Raw genomic sequence first — 20,810 nt, 5'->3', positions numbered from 1 at the left:
TATTGTTGTTCTCACATTGATGGTCAAAAACAACATTTGTTAATAGCATTTTTATTACAAATTACCTTTTTTAGAAATGCTGTAAAGAAAATCTGCATGGTAGAGTGGGGGTTGGTGAGGGGAGGGTGGGGGTGTTGGCGGTGGAAAGAACTGAGAATAATCCGTTGTGTCGAACAATTAAATCACGGTACTATTGCAACCTTCTGGTGTAAAATGGAACTGCAGCATAAATAGCCCTTGTGTCTTTCAGCTGTGAAAATACTTACAGCTGCTAGTTATTTTAGCTATTTGTTTTATTGTTTCAAATTCATTTCTTTTAATCAATTGCTGAGCATTAATAAACATAGGAACATATTTAATATTAAACACATTTTCTTTTTTGTTTGTTCAGTGGAACAAGTGAGAGTTTGGGCAATCCTATTTTTCTCTTCAGCTTTCAAACTTGAAGTAGGTAGCACATGATTTATAAGTGATCGCAGTGTCTCCTTTTCTACCTTCTAGGCAGGTTTTAGGCATTTTTGCAATATGATAAAAGGTTCTCCTCTTTCGTTATTGTGTAAACCTGGAGTGCAATAAAGAATAAAAGGCTTCCAAGAATCCAAATTGAAGCATCACCCTACTCCTCCAGCCCTCCCCCACCACTAACCTTTTGAGTGCTTTTAATGTAAGGATAGATGGGCTATTCTCTATTGTCTTCAAAGTTCCTTCTTATTTATACACACACTACTTCAGTTCTAGGGAAACTGTGCCCCAGGTAACGAGGATTAGAATGTAAATTAAAAACACAAATGCTGGAAATATACAGCAGGTCAGGCAGCACTTGGCAAGAGAAACAAAGATAACATATCACTTTGATCACCTTTCATCAGAACCCAAATACCTAATTGAAAAAGCCTTTTGTTTAATTCTAAACCAGAACAAAACATACTATTATGTTATGAAATCACGGTATGACAAGAGGAGATGTTATGTTGTGGTCGTTGCTACAGTTGTACCTCTTCCTTCAGATACCGTGCCCTAACTTGGCAATGGTGACCACTGAATTGATCCATGATTATGCTTGGTAAAGTACTGCGGTGGTTTGCCATTGCCTTCTGCAGTATGGCTGATCAGTAAACTCCTGCCCTTGCCACCTGCTTTCAGGTGTATTGGAAGGATTTACAGACTGATAATCAACCTGTTTGTCTGCTGTGTGGCCGTCAAGTCTTGAAGTGGGACTTGAACTCGGAGCTTCTGGCCCAGAGATGGGAATGCTACCACCGTGCCAAAAGACCTCCACTGATTAATTTTCATTTTAATTTCAGTAGTTTATAAAATATCACTTGTGGTTAAGTGCGCTTACAACTTGTGGATTCTTCTAATGGAGGCAGATTTGTGATAGAGTGTGGCTTAATTAGTTGTTAACCTGAATGGAAGCCTATATAAATAAAAACAAAAAACTGCGGATGCTGGAAATCCAACAGGACTCGAAACGTCAATTCTTTTCTTCTCTCCCGATGCTGCCAGACCTGCTGAGTTTTTCCAGGTAATTCTGTTTTTGTTTTGAATGGAAGTCTACTTATAAACAACTTGTTTAATAAAAAAGGTAGAAAAAGCTGATTCACCACAATAAAATCCAAGTTCGGTATTTATCATGGCTTAGGGTATAGCTCCATCTAGTGATATTTGTATTGTGCTAACTTTGGTCAGTGATTTATTTTCCCCTGGTTTCACAGGAAGAATCAGTGTATTTGTTAGAAAAACTTATCTTCGAGTTGGTGTTCTTGTATGTTGTCATATCCCCATTTGAACATAGATGATTAAGTATTTTATAGTCTGATTTTTCAATCAAACTGTTCTCCAGTTTTTACAAGAATCATGCTATTTGCCATTGCTACCTGCGTTACAGTGATATCTGATTTTCCAGAGTAGGTGCTGTGACTTAATAATGAGATCTATTGATTAACGTTAACAATGAGCTGCACTGAAAGGTCTAAATCCTATTTTGCTTTAAACTAATTGGGGGCCACTTAATGATCAGGCTTTGGAAGTGCTGCTCAAAACGTGACTCTTCTTGGATAAAATTTATATGAAAGATGGCTTATGGAATGCCTAAGGCTTGGTCGGACTTTTGATAAATTAAAATAAAGCATGATACATCCATAGAGGAATACATTGTGGAGTTTAATTGACTATATACAAGATTGCAGAGATTCTGCTTGGCAATTCCTAAATCAGTACTTGCCTTTAAATTATTGGACTGTGCCAGGGTATCAAACGTTTGTTTAACCAGAGTTAAATTCAAAGAGAGAAGATATACTTTTGAATCAAATGTCTGAAGCTTTAAAAAAATTATTTGGGGAAAGCATTTGTTTCCGGCTGCTGTTATGGCGCAAGTGGGCTCTTTCGCAGTGACAGCAAAGATATAGGAAACAATGCTAGCAGCATTTTGAGACTGTTCGAATAAATATCTGTAAGAAAGAAGAATTACAAACAAAAAATGAGGACTGAGCCCCTTTTGGGAGCTAGAACAGGCAGTGGGAATTAGGCAATTTTGGAAGGAGAATAACTGAGGGGTGGTCAACAGGCGCTTCAAATGCGACTCTAAGTATCATTATGTGTTGAATTGCCCAAAAATAAAAAAAACAGGGTTTTTGGGACAACACATGATACAGAAGGCAAGGAGGACAATACTGACCAATCAGAGAATGAATCATATCGGTCACTAGCATCTTCAGTGGCAGATTTGTTCAATTGTGCTGTTCTGGATAGTGGGTGTGCATCCGTGGAATGTAGAGTGGACTGGCTAAATGTTACATGGATTCTTTAAGTAAGGAAGACCGAAGTAAAGTCAAAGAATATGACAGGTCTGCTTGTTTCAGGTTCGGTGATGGTAACATGTTGAAATCACTATAAAAATAATAGCAATTCCATGTAAAATAACATACGTGAATCGCTTTTATCAGTACTGATGTGGTATCAAGTGAAACACCTTTACTGTTAAGTAGACCTTCAATGAAAAAGGCCCAAATGAAATTGGACCTGGAGCATGATAGAACGATTGTTTTTGGTAAAGCTGTAGATTTGCAATTTACACAGTCGGGACATTATTGCATTCTTTTAAGATCTGTCAACTCCAAAAAGAATGTTAGAGATATTAATGGCAGCTAGGTATAGGGATTTAAAGCAGAAGTAAATTATCAAACTACATCGACAATTTGTGCATCCATCTGGCAATAGGCTGAAGATTCTCTTAAAGGATGCAGGGGTACTGGATGAGGAATACACTAGACTTGTCGAGGATATTACTTATAAAATGTACAGGAGAACACCATTGCAACCAGTAGTAAGTCTTCCATTGGTGAGAGACTTTAATAAAACCGTAGCAATGGACCTCAAAGTATGGGATAAAGAAAAAAAATACTGTATTTTGTAGATGTAATGACTAGATTTAGTCTGTCAATGGTAATTTTTAGTAAAGACAAAAAAGTATCATGCCCTCTCCTCCCTCCCAGAAACATGATAGGGTCCCCCTTGTCCTCACTTATCACCCCACCAGCCTCCGCATTCAAAGGATCATCCTCCGCCATTTCCGCCAACTCCAGCATGATGCCACCACCAAACACATCTTCCCTTCACCCCCCTATTGGCATTCCGTGGGGATCGTTCCCTCCCGGACACCCTGGTCCACTCCTCCATCACCCCCTATTCCTCAACCCCCTCCTATGGCACCACCCCATGTCCAAGGAAAAGATGCAACACCTGCTCCTTCACTTCCTCTCTCCTCACCGTCCAAGGGCCCAAACACTCCTTTCAAGTGAAGCAGCATTTCACTTGCATTTCCCCCAACTTAGTCTACTGCATTCATTGCTCCCAATGTGGTCTCCTCTACATTGGAGAGACCAAACGTAAACTGGGCGACCGCTTTGCAGAACACCTGCGGTCTGTCCGCAAGAATGACCCAAACCTCCCTGTCGCTTGCCATTTTAACACTCCGCCCTGCTCTCTTGCCCACATGTCTGTCCTTGGCTTGCTGCATTGTTCCAGTGAAGCCCAACGCAAACTGGAGGAACAACACCTCATCTTCCGACTAGGCACTTTACAGCCTTCTGGACTGAATATTGAATTCAACAACTTTAGGTCTTGAGCTCCCTTCTCCATCCCCACCCCCTTTCTGTTTCCCCCTTCCTTTTGTTTTTTTCCCCATAAATCATATAGATTTTTCTTTTCCCACCTATTTCCATTATTTTTAAATATTTTTAAATCTTTTATGCTCCCCCCACCCCCACTAGAGCTATACCTTGAGTGCCCTACCATCCATTCTTAATTAGCACATTCGTTTAGATAATATCACCAACTTTAACACCTATGTGTTCTTTTGTTCTGTTGTTTGTGAAATCTTTTGATGATCTGCTTCTATTACTGCTTGTTTGTCCCTACAACCACACCAATCCCCTCCACTTCTCTCTCTCTCTCCTCCACCACCACCCCCCCCCCCCCCCCACACACACACACACACACACACACACACACACACACACACACACACACACACCTTAAACCAGCTTATATTTCACCCCTTTCTTGGACTCACTCAAGTTCTGTCGAAGGGTCATGAGGACTCGAAACGTCAACTCTTTTCTTCTCCGCCGATGCTGCTGGACCTGCTGAGTTTTTCCAGGTAATTCTGTTTTTGTGTCAAAAAAGTAATTATTAATTAAAAAACATGGAACGATGGAATGGGCTTGGGAGCATTGACTAAATTCTTAATGGATGATGGGGGAGAATTTGTCACTGATGAATTGAGGATTGTGTGTGAAAATCTGAATATTGTAGCAATGCACACAGTAGCAGAAAGTCCTTTTAGCAGTGGGATATGAGAGAGAAATTATGCCAGGATTGACGAAATATTCTGAAAAATTTTAGCTGACCAACCGAGCTGTTAATTGACAACTGGCCTAGTGTGAGCAGTGCATGCAAAGAAACATGCTCCAGGTAGTTGAGGACTAAGCCCCTATCAATTAGTTTGTGGCAAGAATCCGAGGATACCTTCAATAATGTGGGACCATCCCCTGGCTTTGGAGGGGACTATCGTTAGTCCCATTTTCGCAGAACATTTGAATGCTATGCATGCAGGGAGGAGAAAATTTATTAAGGCAGAGGTTTCAGGAAAAATCAGGAGAGCTTTGAGGTATCCCATCAGGCTGTCAGAAATTAATTTTAAGCCTATGGACATGGCATATTATTAAAAAAAGGAAGGTAGTAAGAATGAAGAAGCCCGGAAAAAGTTATAGGCACTGATGGCAAAATTATACTCTTGCAACATGGTAACCAAGCTGTTAGAGTATATTCCATGCTGCTTATTGGCACTGATTAACTGTTGATGGAACCTGAACAGAGGATGGAAACTGAAGATGCATCATGCGCTTTGCACGTCGATATGCTGGACCTGTACAACAACTGATTGTGGTAGATAACAAATTAACTGAGAGTAGACCAAGTGATGATGAAGATCAGGATAGGGCCATTTATCACAAAGATTAGCGATCAAAAGTTGGAATTAGGGTGGCATATATGCTAGAAGGGGCTATTGGGAAGAGGAAAGGCTATGGGGAAGTACAAAAGCTGGCTGAACGTACAAGACAAGGGGCAGAATATCAGATCTATGGATTGGCAGAAGGAAGTAAAACTGTGGAAAGCCAGGACACGTTGTGTAAGCTCAGACAGTGGACCTCCTGGTGATCACAGCCCAAGGAAAAAAATCAAGGTGGGGGGGTGGGGGGGCAGATGGGATCTGCGACATTTGAGAAGTTTGTGATAGATAAAATTATAAAGAAATTTAAAATTGGAAGTCAGACTTCTGGAGCTTTGAAGTGTATAGGGTTGGACATAAGACAGACTAAGTAGGGAATAACCCTAATTCATCAGTCTTTTTTTATTCATTCACGGGATGTGGGCTTCACTGGCTGGGCCAGCATTTATTTCCCATCCCTAGTTTCCCTTGAGAAGGTGATGGTGAGCTGCCTTCTTGAATCGCTGCAGTCCATGTGGTGTGGGTACACCTACAGTGCTGTTAGGGAGGGAGTTCCAGGATTTTGACCCAATGACAGTGAAGGAATGGTGATATATTTCCAAGTCGGGATGGTGAGTGACTTGGAGGGGAACTTCCAGGTGGTGGTGTCCTGATCTATCTGCTGCCCTTGACCTTCTAGATGGTAGTAGTTGTAGGTTTGGAAGGTGCTGTCTAAGGAGCTTTGATGAATTCCTGCAGTGCATCTTATATAAGGTACACACTGCTGCCACTGTGAGTTGGCGGTGGAGGGAATGAATGTTGATATGGTGCCAATCAAGCAGGCTGCCTTGTCTTGGAAGTGTCAAGCTTATTATGTTGTGGAAGCTGCATTCATCCAGGAAAGTGGGGAATATTCCATCACACCCCTGACTTGTGCCTTGTGGATGGTGGACAGGCTTTGGGGAGTGAGGAGGTGAGTTACTTATCACAGGATTCCTAGCCTCTGACCTGCCCTTTTGGCCACAGTATTTATATGGCTAGTCCAGTTCAGTTTCTGGTCAATGGTAAACCCAGGATTTTGATAGTGGGCGTTTCAATGATGGTAATGCAATTGAACGTCGAGGGGCGATGGTTAGATTCTCTCTTGTTGGAGATTGGCATTGCCTGACACTTGTGGTACAAATGATACTTGCCACTTGTCAGCCCAAGCCTGGATATTGTCCAGGTCTTGCTGCATTTGGACATGGATTACTTCTGTATCTGAGGAGTCATGAATGAGGCTGAACATTGTGCAATCATCAGCAAACATCCCCACTTCTGATCTTATGATGGAAGGAAGGTCATTGATGAAGTAGTTGAAGATGGTTGGGTTGAGGACACAACCCTGAAGAACTCCTGCAGTGATGTCCTGGAGCTGAGATGATGGACCTCCAACAACCACAACCATCTTCCTTTATGTTAGGTATGACTCCGACCAGTGGAGAGTTTTCCCCTGATTCCCATTGACTCCAGTTTTGCTAGAGACTGTTAATAAGATCGCCATAAATTGGGCCAGATCCTCTCAAAAGGAAAATGTTACAGCCAAAGAAGAAGCAGTTCAATTAAGAAGCTTAACTGTGCGCTTAAACAGGTTATGCACAGAAATAGACCAAATGCATGCTATGATGTATTAAAATTGAGCACCATGTTGAAATATGCTGCCGTTGGGGAAGTTATAAAAGCAAATAAAACATTGAAGAAATTAAGTTGAGAAGAATGTACGCTCAGATTTCCAGACTGTGTGACCTAAAAGGGATAAAATTAGTTGCTTTTAGGTCTGCCTTAACGCTAACCTTCCTGATTGTTGTTCGAGCACAGTAGGATTCATTATATTTTTGGTGGGCAGAAACGATAAATGTTGTCCACTAGCATGGGAATCAAAGAAAATAGAGAGTAATTAAAAGCACCCTCGCTGCGGAGACACTTGTGTTGGTGGAAGCAACAGATATGACTATGCATTTATTGAGTATTTTGAAAGAACTCCTATATAAGAGACAAACAGAAAAATGTGCCGATAGAATGCTATATAGATAATCATTTACTCTGGGACAATGTCCATACGATAAGGAGCATCACGGAAAAGAGGCTGAGGATTGATCTTGAGTATAAATGAGGTGTTGGAAAGGAAGAGTCCAAAATAAAATGGGTCAGCACAAGTCACCAGTCGTCGGATTGTTTCACAAAAAGACCTGTTTGTCCAAAGAAGTTGTTGGATGTCCTCAAAGAGGGACATCTTGTGTTTATAATGGATTATGAGAGCACAGAAATTTTCATATGTAATCTTTTTTTTTGTTTTCAAGACAGGAGGGGGGGAATATGGAGCATGTTAAAGATTGATTGTACGATAAGATGACCTGTTATCATGTTGTACTGTTTCTTATGAATAGTTTTTGTTCAATTTAATTTAAAGAAAAGAGGGGAATCTGTAAGTATCTAATAGGTTCTGTTGATGGATGTTAAATCCCCAGTAGTGTAAGGTAATAAGGTGAATAGGCGTTGGGTATTGATTAGTTAATTATACTCAGATGTGTATATAAAGAAGAGTTAGCCTGCACTGGAGGGGATGGTGTTAGAATGGAGAAGTAAGCTCTGTGGTAAGCAATAAACCATCTCCACCAAAGCATCCTAGCCTGTCTCTTCTTCATAACCAGACTTGGGAATTGCACTGACATAAAGATAAGACCAGCAACTACATGCCAGACAGTTTAACTTTGGTGGTGGGGGACCCTCTAGAGACAATAATTCTGAGACAAAATTAATAGTCACTTGAGAAAATCTGGGGTAAATAAGAAAAGCTAACATGGATTTGTTAAGGGCAAATCATGTTTAACTAACTTGCTGGGGTTATTTGAAAAGATAACGCAGACGGTTCGTGAGGGTAATGATGTTGATCTGGTGTACATGGGCTTTCAAAGGGCATTTTATTAGCTGCAGCACAACAGACTTGTGGCAAAAGTTAGAACTCATGGAATAAAAGGGACAATAGCAACATGGATACAAAATTGGCTGAGTGATAGGAAACAGAAAGTAATGGTTAGTGTTTTTTGGACTGGAGGAAGGTTTGGTGGAGTTCCCCAGGGATCAGTGTTGGGACCCTTGCTTTTCCTGATAAATTTTAATGACCTAGAACTTGGCGTACAGGACACAGTTTCTAAATTTGTGATGGTATAAAACTGTGAAGAAGATGTAATTGAACTTCAAAAGGATACACAAGTTGGTGGAATGGGCAGGGGGATGACTGATAATTCAATGAAGAGAAGTGTGAAGTGATTCATTTTTGGTAGAAAGCATGTGGAGAGATAATATAAAATAAAAGGGGCAATTCTAAAGGGGGTGCAGAAGCAGAGGGGTAAATTGCTGCTTTGGAGAGTTAGCACAGACACGATGGGCCTAATGTCTGCCTACTGAGCTGAAACAATTCTTTGACTCTGAGGTGAAGGCAACATAGGAATTTTAAAAAAATCCATAGGTGAAGTACTCACCGTGCATTCCTCATATTCTCTCTCTTCTTTATATTAACTTAACAATTCTTTGTTTCATAAAATTTGAAATCTTTATCTTTTCTATATTCTACTGCCGTCCTGGTCCTGATGTTTATTTTGAATGTGAATGCAATGCTTTGTTTTTAGAGAAAAGGCTTTTTCATTGTCTTATTGGCCTTGAAATATCTGGTTATGGCATTTTTAATAACGTACTTTTAAAGTGTAAATTGATCTTTCGATATGTTTACCTCAATATATTATTTCAATCTAACTGTGGAATAAATAGGTAAGAGTATGTTTCATAAAAGCAAAAAACTGTGGATGCTGGAAAGTCAAAACAAAAACAAAAATACCCGGAAAAACTCAGCAGGTCTAACAGCTTCTGCGGAGAGGAACACAGTTAATGTTTCGTGTCTGTATGACTCTTCAACAGAACTAAGGAAAAATAGAAAAGAGATGAAATATAAGCTGGTTTGGGGGGTGGGGTGGGGGGGGTGGGGGGGGGTGGGGTGGGTGGGACAGGTGGGACAGGTAAAGCTGGATAGAGGGCCAGTGATAGGTGGAGATAACCAAAAGATGTCATAGACAAAAGGACAATCACTGGCCCTCTACCCAGCTCTACCTGTCCCACCCCCCCTTAAACCAGCTTATATTTCACCTCTTTTCTATTTTTCCTTAGTTCGGTTGAAGAGTCATACGGACTCGAAACTTTAACTGTGGTCCTCTCTGCAGATGCTGCCAAACCTGCTGAGTTTTTCCAGGTATTTTTGTTTTTGAAGATTATTTTTGAGTTTAAGTACAAGATTTGCTAATAGAGTAAATAAATCATACAGAGCAAGTTGGTGACTAAAGAACAGATTTGTTATACTTTAGTTAGAATAATTACTCCAACTATTCGGTTATGGTTGTGAAACAAAACCACATTAATATACCAGATTATTTTAAGTATTAACTCCTGTGTTTAATCTCAACTGTTTTCTGTTAGTCTGTTCACATTATAGTGAGAATGCATTGTATCCAGTCTATGGAAAAATGAGTAAGTGCAATGGTGTGTGTCTTCAAAAATATTGCATTGTTTTTGCCATCAGGGCCATGATACTACAGCCGCTTCAATAAACTGGACCCTTTACCTCTTGGGGTCCCATCCTGATGCATTGAAGAAAGTACATGAAGAGCTGGATGATGTTTTTGGTAAGGTTTTAAAGCAAATAAATCTCTTCATTTACTTTATCCAAGTGCTTAAATTAAAATGCATCTTGGTAATGTAAACACCTAAAATTTTCCTGTATTGGTAGTTGATTCCACATGATGTCAAGAAATGATTGAAAGCGGTGGATAGATGAAAGGCTTTGGGTCCTGCACAATCCCGAGTGCAACACTGGAGACTTGTGCTCCAAAACCAGCCGCGCCTCAAAGCAAGCAGTTTCAGAATGACTACAACACTGGCATTTACTGGACAGTATGGAAGATTGCCCAGGTATGTCCTGTCTGCTAAAAGCAGGACATATCTAATCCAACCAATCACTGCCCATCAGTCTACTCATTCATCAGAAAAGTGATGGAAAGTGTTATTGAGGTTGTCATCAGTCTGCACTTATTCAGTAATAACCTGCTCACTGCTAAGACCATAAGATTTAGGAGCAGAAGTAGGCCAACCGGCCCATCGAACCTGCCTTGCCTTTCAATGAGATCATGGCTGATCTGATAATCCTGAACTCCACCTTCCTGCATTTTTCCCCCATAACCCTTGAAATATTTAAGATCCTGAGGGGACTTGACATGGTGAATGGTGAGAATATGCTTTACCCTCATGGGAGAGACTAGAACTAGGAGGCACAGCTTAAAAATAAGGGGTGTCCTATTTAAGATGGAGATGAGGAGAAATGTTTTCTCTCAGAGCTGTTAGTCTGTGGAATTCTCTTCGTACCTCCAAAGCTCTCTGAGGGCGGGGTGGGTGGTGCACAGTCATTGAATATTTTTAAGGCTGAGTTAGATAGACTCTTGATCAACAAGCATGTCAAGGAGTATAGAAGGTTGGACAGGAAAGTAGAGAGTTGCGGCCAGGATCTTATCAAATGGTGGAGCAGGCTCAAAGGGGCTGAATGGTCGACCCCTACTCCTAATTCGTATCATCAGGAATGACTAGAATAAGAAGCATTGTGAAAGACAGAGTAGTGAGACTTCAGGAAAAATAGATTTAAAAAGTAGTTAACATGGTTTTACAGATCATGGATCTTACTGTACACATCCAATAAAGTTCATCAAGATAATTATAATATATCTATTATTTAGAATAAACTTGAAGATGATAGGTAAAATAATAACCTGATAAATAATGACCAACATGGATTCAGAAAGGCAGGATCTATCCTGAACAACTTGCTTGATCTTTGACAATTTGACATCCTACTTCCTTTCTCTGCTTCCCCTGTCCCACTTTTGATCCACTTCCTTCTCCCCCAGTGCTACCCTTTCACTCCCCTCCAAGGGCAATATTATTACTCCTGCCTGTGCCTCGGCTGAATTATTTTTAGAATTCATTTTTCTCTGACAATTCACTTCTTTAATTTGATTACACTTTGCATCAGGTAATTCTGATCGTCCAGCTACGATGGAAGACCTGAAGAATCTCCAGTTTCTTCAGTGTGTTATTAAGGAATCTCTGCGCTTGTTCCCTTCTGTTCCAATTTTTGGCCGTACTTTGCTTGAGGAATGCCATGTGGGTAAGTGCTACAGCTTTTATCCTTTTGTATTTTTGAAGTAATGGAAAGTAGGTATAATTTTATCATTTGTAATAGGAATTCCATTATTTTTCCAACTGCTGATATTAAGGTGACTAGCCTATAGTTGAACTGCAACCTTTACCAACAATTAAAAAAAAGTGGTCTGCAAACAATTATTGTAAGTTTGAATATTTTGAGCCTCTAATATACCACCTCTCTGATTCCATTTCATCCCACTGCACTTGAACTTCTGATTCATGCCTTTTTTAGACTCTGTTTCTCTAATCCTTTCCTTGCTGGCCTATCATTCTCTACTTAAACTTCTACTCATCCAGATTTCTGCTGCCCACGATTTGACTTCAATAAAATTCCATTCACCTACCGCTCTTGTCCTCCATTGAACTTAATTGCCTCCCCTTTCCTCAGTGGGACAATTTCAAAATTGTTGTCCAAATCTACAAATCTCTGCAAGATGAGGAAGAAGTGTTTTGCAAAGACTGGGGAGCAGAGGGTGCTGGCAGAGATGTATAGATGGGGCAATTTACTCAGATGGAGTGGAGTGAGGCCATGACGGATTTGAAAATAAGGACAAGGATTTTAAAGTTGAATTTGTTCGTGCACAGGAGCCAACGGGACATGAGGAGGACAAAGGTAATGGGTGATTAGGATCGAGTGACCAATTAATAAAATAGTGAAAAAGTTCAAGATCACTTTAAAAGTGACATCCTATCTGTTCTGACATAATGATGTGCACATATTTTATATATTTGCGCTGATGTTCCTTTATTCCATACTCTCCATAAATCCTGAGCAAATATTGACTTCATAATGGGGTAAAGACTTTAACAGAACTTTATCTTTTTTAGGCCATATTTGTTCTATTGAGCAATGCAAATTTACTGTTTTGTTGAAATTGTGAAACTGCAGCTGATAAGTGAAGTAAAGATTAAAATGTCTTCTACTTTGATGCTTGTGGCTATGTTGTCTTTTAAACTGTGTTTTTAGTTTTGTTATTTTCTGTCAATTTTATTTTCAAGCAGCAGTGAAGTGCAGCTAGTATACAGCATAGTGAGGGCCACCTAAGCTTGGACCTGGTGATACCATTATCACAATACACATGGCCCCAGTCATTCCCATTTAATCAAAGTTCTTCCGAACCTTGCCAAGAAAGATGTCTGCAAACACGTGGGAAGTAACACACATCAAGTTGATGGAGAATTGGCTGCCTATTTTACAATGCGCCAGATTTTCTTTTTGGTTGAAGCACTAGGATGAACTTGGTTGCAGACCTCTCTTTGGAAGCTTCAATGCCCCTCTGACTAGCCAATAGCTACCAAATAGCTGGTGGACAGGATTTATCTCAGAGTTGGCAACATTTGTTCAATTAAGATAGCCCAGCAGAGTTACTGGAGAGTATTGGAGTTTAACTGGTGATATGGCTAGAAATGATAAACTTAACAATGAGAGCTACCAAATTGCCTTGTCTATGGTTTTTTTGAAGAAATTATTTTCAGATTCGTAATGCCACAATCTAAAAAGAAATCCATGATGACGTGTTACACAACTGTGATGTATTGGTGGGTTTAGTTGACATGAAATAGGATCATATGGTGCCCAAATTTATATTGCTGTTATAAACTGCTTGTTGGTTAACTGGTAACAATCCTGCCTGTGTGTCAGAAGGTGCAGGGTTTGAACTGTTCGCCAGCCATTTGTGGCTCTGAATTCTTAATTGATGTCCAGAAGTATGTTTAACCCATCCCAACCTGCCTACTGTTCCTATACTCTATAAAACTCTCGCAGCGTGTAGGACTAACCATCCTATTGGTTGGTGTAAAGATGGTTAGGCCATGGCAGGAGCATTCACATTACAATTCATCAGATTATCAATCAACCTGAAAATTCTCCCACTACTTTTCCAGGGGAAGAGGGATGATCGTATTGCATGTGTATTGTGATTCTTCAATGTTTTGCCAGCCACAAGCTAGCATTTTACTTTGTAATTTTTTTTTCACAAAAGCAACATAAAACTTACTACTATCCTAGAATGATTTTAATTTCTGTGTAACATTTTCTTAAGGGTATCTCATTAGTTAATGTTTTAACTTATCAATCAGTGCTATATTATTCAACTTCTGTCTTTCAGGAGGGTTTAAGGTACCCGAAGGAGTCAACGCTATGATCATTCCTTATGCCCTACACAGAGATCCCAGGTACTTCCCAGACCCTGAGGAGTTTAGGCCAGAGCGATTTTCACATGAGAGTTCAAGTAAAATGAATCCATATGCATTTATTCCATTTTCTGCTGGAATCAGAAACTGCATAGGTATGTATGCCTCACAGTAGAAGAAACATCCTGCTGTTGTGCAGTACATGTATGCTTGGAGTTCAGTAGGTTTGAAAAACCAATGCAGCTATATGTGAATAAGTATAAACCAAGTTTTTAACATAATCATATTGCTTTTATTTTGATCTTTTACAGCCAAATGGGTAGAGTTTCTGCTTTGGGTGTAATCAGAAAACTGGGCACAAATTGTGCTAGAAATTTGCTCTTTTTCCAAAGTGAAGTTGTGGTTTAGGTTTCCACCCACTTCGGTTTACATAATCACAAGTATAAAATCTTACAAGAACCAGCACAACAATCGGGCAGTATAATAGGATGCTGTTTGTTTCTTTTCTTTGCAATAAAAAAACTAATTGTATTCAAGAGTGGTAACCTGATGATTTATTAATACAATCGAAAAGAGGTTTATTACAAAAAATAAGCATTTTTAATAAGTGTATAGACTCCCACCTGTGAGTAACCTGATTTTAGATGATTGAAAATGACTATTTAGAATTATTTACTAGTTTCATTCGTGTACACTAGTCAGTTTCTTCGTAAGTAAAATATTTTTAACATGTAAAATATTCTTTTGAAAAGTGCTGACTATTGCCTGAGTGGAGAAAAAAGATAAATTTTGATCTACGAGAGAGTCAATAGTTATGGAGGGCAGACAAGAAAGTGGATTTGAGGCCACAATCTGATCAGCCGTAATCTTTTTGAATGACAAAGCAAAAGGGAGCCGAATGGTCTACTCCTGCTTCAAAGTCTTGTATTCTTGTGAAGAGCTTCATCGAATGGCCATAAGCAGGCACAATTGGCAAAAACTGGCCACATTTGTAATTTCAATCTGGGTATGTAGTCAAAACAAAAACAGAAATACCTGGAAAAACTCAGCAGATCTGGCAGCATCGGCGGAGAAGAGCAAAGTTGATGTTTCGAGTCCTCATGACCCTTCAACAGAACTAAGTAGAAATGGGAAAGGGGTGAAATATAAGCTGGTTTAAGGGGGTGGGGGTGGGGGGAAGAAGGTGGGGGGTTGTTGGGACAAGCAAACAGTGATAGGAGGAGGTAATCAAAAGATGTCACAGACAAAAGAACAAAGAGGTGTTGAAGGTGGTGATATTCTCTAAAAGAATGTGCTAATTAAGAGTGGAGAGCAGGACAAGCAAGGTAGCTCCAGTAGGGGTGGGGTGAAATAAACGATGGGTGGAATACATTTAAAAGTAATGGAAATAGGTGGGAAAAGAAGAATCTATATAAATTATTGGAAAAAACAAAAGGGAGGGGGAAGAAATGGAAAGGGGGTGGGGATGGTGGAGGGAGTTTAAGATCTAAAGTTGTTGAATGCAATATTCAGTCTGGAAGGCTGTAAGGTGCCTAGTCGGAAGATGAGGTGCTGTTCCTCCAGTTGGCATTGAGCTTCACTGGAACAATGCAGCAAACCAAGGACAGACATGTGGGCAAGAGAGCAGGGCGGAGTGTTAAAATGGCAAGCGACAGGGAGGTCTGGGTAATGCTTGTGGACAGACTGAAGGTGTTCTGCAAAGCGGTCACCCAGTCTGTGTTTGGTCTCTCCAATCTCGAGGAAACCACATTGGGAGCAACGAATGCAGTAGACTAAGTTGGGGGAAATGCAAGTGAAGTGCTGCTTCACTTGAAAGGAGTGTTTGGGCCCTTGGACGGTGAGGAGAAAGGAAGTGAAGGGGCAGGTGTTGCATATTTTGCGTTTGCATGGGGAGGTGCCGTAGTTGGGGGTTGAGGAGTAGGGGGTGATGGAGGAGTGGACCAGGGTGTCCTGGAGGGAACGATCCCTATGGAATGCCGCCAGGGGTGTGAAGAGAAGATGTGTTTGGTGGTGGCATCATGCTGGATTTGGCGGAAATGGTGGAAGGTGATCCTTTGAATGCAGAGGCTGGTGGGGTGATAAGTGAGGACAAGGGGGACCCTATCATGTTTCTGGGAGGGAGGAGAAGGCGTGAGGGCGGATGCGCAGGAGATGGGCCGGACATGGTTGAGGGCCCTGTCAACTACCGTGGGTGGAAAACCTCGGTTAAGGAAGAACGAGGACATGTCAGAGGAACTGTTTTTAAAAGTAGCATCATCAGAACAGATGCGACGGAGGTGAAGGATCTGAGAGAATGGGATGGAGTCCTTACAGGAAGCGGGGTGTGAGGAGCTGTAGTCGAGGTAGCTTTGGGAGTCGGTAGGCTTGTAATGGATATTGGTGGACAGTCTATCACCAGATTGGGACAGAGAGGTCCGGGAAGGGAAGTGTCAGAGATGGACCATGTGAAAATGATGGAAAGGTGGAAATTGGAAGCAAAATTAGTAAATTTTTCCAGGTCCCGACAAGAGCATGAAGCAGCACTGAAGTAATTATCGATGTACCGGAGAAAGAGTTGTGGGAGGGGGCCAGTACATCGATGATTACTTCGGTGCTGCTTCATGCTCTGGCCGGGACCTGGAAAAAATTATTAATTTTGCTTTGTGACATTAGTCATCTCAATTTCTCTGCTCCTCTCACCCACTCTAACCTGTCTATCTCTGAACTTGCTGCACTCCATTCTCTCAGGTCCAACCCTGATATTGTCATCAAGTCCCTCTACACTTCCATCCCCCACTGGGATGGTCTGAGGGCTCTCCGCTTCTTCCTCGAACAGAGGCCCGAACAATCCCCATCCACCACTACTCTCCTCCGAGGGCTGAACTTGTTCTCACGCTGAACAATTTCTCCTTAAACTCCTCTCACTTCCTCCAAATAAAAGCTGTGGCTATGGGTACCCGCATGGACCCCAGCTATGCCTGTCTCCTTGTGGGGTATGTGGAACATTCCTTGTTCCAGTCCTGCTCCAGCCTCCTCCCGCAACTCTTTCTCCGGTACATCAATGATTACTTCGGTGCTGCTTCATGCTCTCGTCTAGACCTGGAAAAAATTATTAATTTTGCTTCCAATTTCCATTCCTCCATCATTTTCACATGGTCCATCTCTGATACTTCCCTTCCCTTTCTGGACCTCTCTGTCCCAATTTCTGGTGATAGACTGTCCACCAATATCCATTACAAGCCTACCGACTCCCACAGCTACCTCGACTACAGCTCCTCACACCCCGCTTCCTGTAAGGACTCCATCTCATTCTCTCAGTTCTTTCGCCTCCTTCGCATCTGTTCTGATGATGCCACTTTCAAAAATAGTTTCTCTGACATGTCTTCCTTCTTCCTTAACCGAGGTTTTCCACCCAAGGTAGTTGACAGGGCCCTCAGCCGTGTCTGGCCCATCTCCTGCGCATTCGCCCTCACGCCTTCTCCTCCCTCCTAGACACATGATAGGATTCCCCTTGTCCTCACTTATCACCATCCCACCAGCCTCCGCATTCAAGGGATCATCCTCCGCCATTTCCGCCAACTCCAGAACTCCAGCATGATGCCACCACCAAACACATCTTCCCTTCAGCACACCACCCCCCCCCCCCCCCCCCCCCCCCCCCCCCGGAGCATTCCGCAGGGATCGTTCCCTCCGGGACACCCTGGTCCACTCCTCCATCACCCCCTGCACCTCAACCCCCTCCCACGGCACCTTCCCATGCAACCGCAGAAGGTGCAACACCTGGCCCTCTACTTCCCCTTTCCTCACCGTCCAAGGGCCCAAACACTCCTTTCAAGTGAAGCAGCATTTCACTTGCACTTCCCTCAATTTAGTCTACTGCATTCGTTGCTCCCAATGTGGTTTCCTCTACATTGGAGAGACTAAACGCAGACTGGGTGACCGCTTTGCAGAACACCTTTGGTCTGTCTGCAGGCATTACCCAGACCTCCCTGTTACTTGTCATTTCAACACTCCACCCTGCTCTCATGCCCATATGTCCTTCCTTGGCCTTGTTCCAGTGAAGGTCAATGCAAACTGGAGGAACAACACCTCATCTTCCGACTAGGCACTTCCCAGCCTTCCAGACTGAATATTGAATTCAACAATTTTAGATCATGAACTCTCTTCTCCATCCCCACCCCATTTCTGATTCCCCCTGCTTTTTTCCCAATAATTTATATAGATTTTTCTTTTCCTATCTATTTCCATTATTTTAAATATATTTCCATCCATTGTTTTATCTCCACCTCTTAGCCTTTTTCGATTCCTTCACCCCACCCCACCCCCACAAGGGCTATCTGTAACTTGCTTGTCCTGCTTTCTACCCTTAATTAGCACATTCCTTAGATAATATCATCACCTTCAACACCTCTTTGTCCCTTTGTCTGTGACATCTATTGGTTATCTCCACCTATCACTGGCCCTCTATCCAGCTCTACTTGTCCCGCCTCCCCATAAACCAGCTTATATTTCACCTCTCATTTATTTTTACTTAGTTCTGTTGAAGGGTCATTCGGACTCGAAACGTTAACTGTGTTCCTCTCCGCAGATGCTGCCAGACCTGCTGAGTTTTTCCAGGTATTTTTGTTTTTGTTTTTAAGCTGTCAAGGGAGTAGACAGCTGTGTGAAAATAGAGAAGTCCTCAGATATGTTAGAATACGCTGCTATTCTGCATTGTACAATAGTGAATATTATATTAGTGAATATTGTACAATTAAATTACATGAAATGTTTACATTGCTTGATTTTTTGCCTCCTTGAAGTGAAGCTTCAAGTTGTTTCAAAGCTCTTATAGACATTGAGCTTCTGACTGTTCAACACTTTTAATGGATTCAATTCAGGAGGGTTTGTTTATACAGTTATTCAATGGAATGCCATTATGAATACTTGGCTGAATTCCAACCCACTAATGGATTCTGCTCATCTGGGGTTGTTGACATAGATGTCAAGGGAATGTGTGACTTATTTATTTTGACAGATATATGAGCTTGTGAAACACTTTCCAATAACATAGGGCTTGGTGAGTTCTGCTTATAGTGGATAATGGGTGAGAGGGTTGGGAAGTTGGGGGGTCTCTATGACAGGGTGAGAAGATGGGGGATGGGGGATGAGGGTTAGGGGACCTCCCATTCCTCTGCAGAACTGGGCCATTATGAGCCTTTTAACCTGGTTGCCTTGGCATCGGCCAGCCTCCATCTCTGCCCCAGGCCTGCTGTGGGAGGCAGCACACTCAACTTCAAGCTGTTGTCTCCAAATGGCACCAGTGGGTATTGCTGGGTAGGAAATGGGATTACATTTATCATGAAATCTCCTGACTCCTGATTTCTGCCTCAAAGATGAAAACCTGGCCCGCTATTATTCTGCAAGTTACAGTGATGCTTTGAAATTTTATACCTAATGACTTTTTAAAAATTCAATTTAGGCCAAAAATTTGCACTACTTGAAGAGAAGGTAATTTTGTCCTCTGTTCTTCGACGATTCCATGTGGAAGCAAAACAAAGTCGTGATGAGCTCCACCTTGTGGGTGAATTGATTCTGCGTCCACAGAATGGCATTTGGATAGAACTTCACCACAGAACAGAATAAATATTATCAGGAGCAACACGCCCAGAATACCAGTTAAAATGATGCAGCACAGTTTGTTCTGTGATTTTTCTCCTCAAACTGAGGGACAATCATTTTATGAATCCAAAAATATTTCTATTTTGTTAATATTAGAATTTGTATGCTGATCTTATTATTTTCAAGCTGCCACCAATGAGCCTTAAAACATTTAGCACCAGTTGTTTACATTGCTGTAACTTGGATTCTTATATGGTTTTGATTTGCAGTTTCTGCCTGTATGCCAACAGAAGTTTTATAAGAAATGATGGTATTGCTGTTAATTTCCTGATAAATCATTGTCTTCTAATGCATTGTTACCAGCTCGTATCTTTTAAAAACTGAAAGAGATTGAGATTGATGCTGTTGTAATCATGTGGATTATTACAATTTGAACTTTTCCCTCAACACTTTCTTTTGTGTTTGTGGAACTGCTGTCTTGCAAACTGGTTCCTTTATAAGAAACAAATTAGACCTTTTTAAAAAAAAAAACAAGAGTCTCAGCTTATCTTGGGTGATAGTTAATCGGGAGCCTGTCCTAGAGTCTATCCATTTTCTTTTTCATTGAAATGGACAGCCAATTTGTAAGCACCCAAGATGAATATATATTCATAAGTGTCTTTCTAAGATGGTTGATTTTGACTTGGGTGTTTAAACTTGCTGCAGAAATGAGTTGAGAAAATGGATATTTGCGAGCAAGTAGAGGAGACAAATCGAGCAGTTTATGCTGCTAGAAACTTAGAGCTAGAATATTGAAAGGAACTGAGTATTTGTTCTGCTATTGGATGCCCTTTGAATATCTGAACAAATCACAAAAACAGATTAAGCACAGAATGTCAAAATAAATATTCAAGAAATATCGATGTGTCAATTTAAATATTACATTTTTCCAATTATATCAACTTTTGTTTTCTGTAAAGCTACAAAGTTGGTTTAATGTGATGACCAAATCCAGCTTTCTTACAAGCTGTGCTTTCTAATAAAAATACAAACTGTCACACATTTATGAGCCCAGTTACATTTCTTTCTTAGAGGAATATGTTGAGAAAACAAAAGGCAGATGGGGAATGACTGTCAACAAAATGGCCCTGGTTAAAATATTCAGCACTGTTTCCTATGGGTTCAAATACATAAGGAAGCATCCAGGCCTGATATTCCAGGAGTGAAGTGTGAGCAGCAGTGGAAGAATGTTTTTTTTAAGCTTTAAAACCTTTCCTTCAAAACATTTTACATTTAATTTGGGTCTTTGGAAAGAGCTTTCTTTTAAAACTCAACTGAAAAATAT

At 41.1% G+C, this 20,810-nt stretch overlaps 1 protein-coding gene across 1 annotated transcript in view; it reads left to right on the top strand.

Annotated features, from left to right (window-relative positions):
- The window catches only part of LOC121284707 (cytochrome P450 4V2-like), a 55,351-nt gene extending 34,824 nt beyond the window's left edge, over nucleotides 1-20,527 (top strand). The window contains exons 8-11 of the mRNA XM_041200264.1: nucleotides 10,101-10,203; nucleotides 11,601-11,735; nucleotides 13,882-14,061; nucleotides 19,347-20,527. Of these exons, the coding sequence (XP_041056198.1) occupies nucleotides 10,101-10,203; nucleotides 11,601-11,735; nucleotides 13,882-14,061; nucleotides 19,347-19,510 (582 nt within the window). The 3' untranslated portion in view covers nucleotides 19,511-20,527. The remainder of the gene's footprint in view (nucleotides 1-10,100; nucleotides 10,204-11,600; nucleotides 11,736-13,881; nucleotides 14,062-19,346) is intronic.
- Nucleotides 20,528-20,810: the final 283 nt, after the last annotated feature.

The sequence above is a fragment of the Carcharodon carcharias genome, chromosome 1, assembly GCF_017639515.1.
Source record: "Carcharodon carcharias isolate sCarCar2 chromosome 1, sCarCar2.pri, whole genome shotgun sequence".
Lineage (NCBI taxonomy): Eukaryota > Metazoa > Chordata > Chondrichthyes > Lamniformes > Lamnidae > Carcharodon > Carcharodon carcharias.
This window is presented reverse-complemented; position numbering and strand designations above follow the sequence as displayed.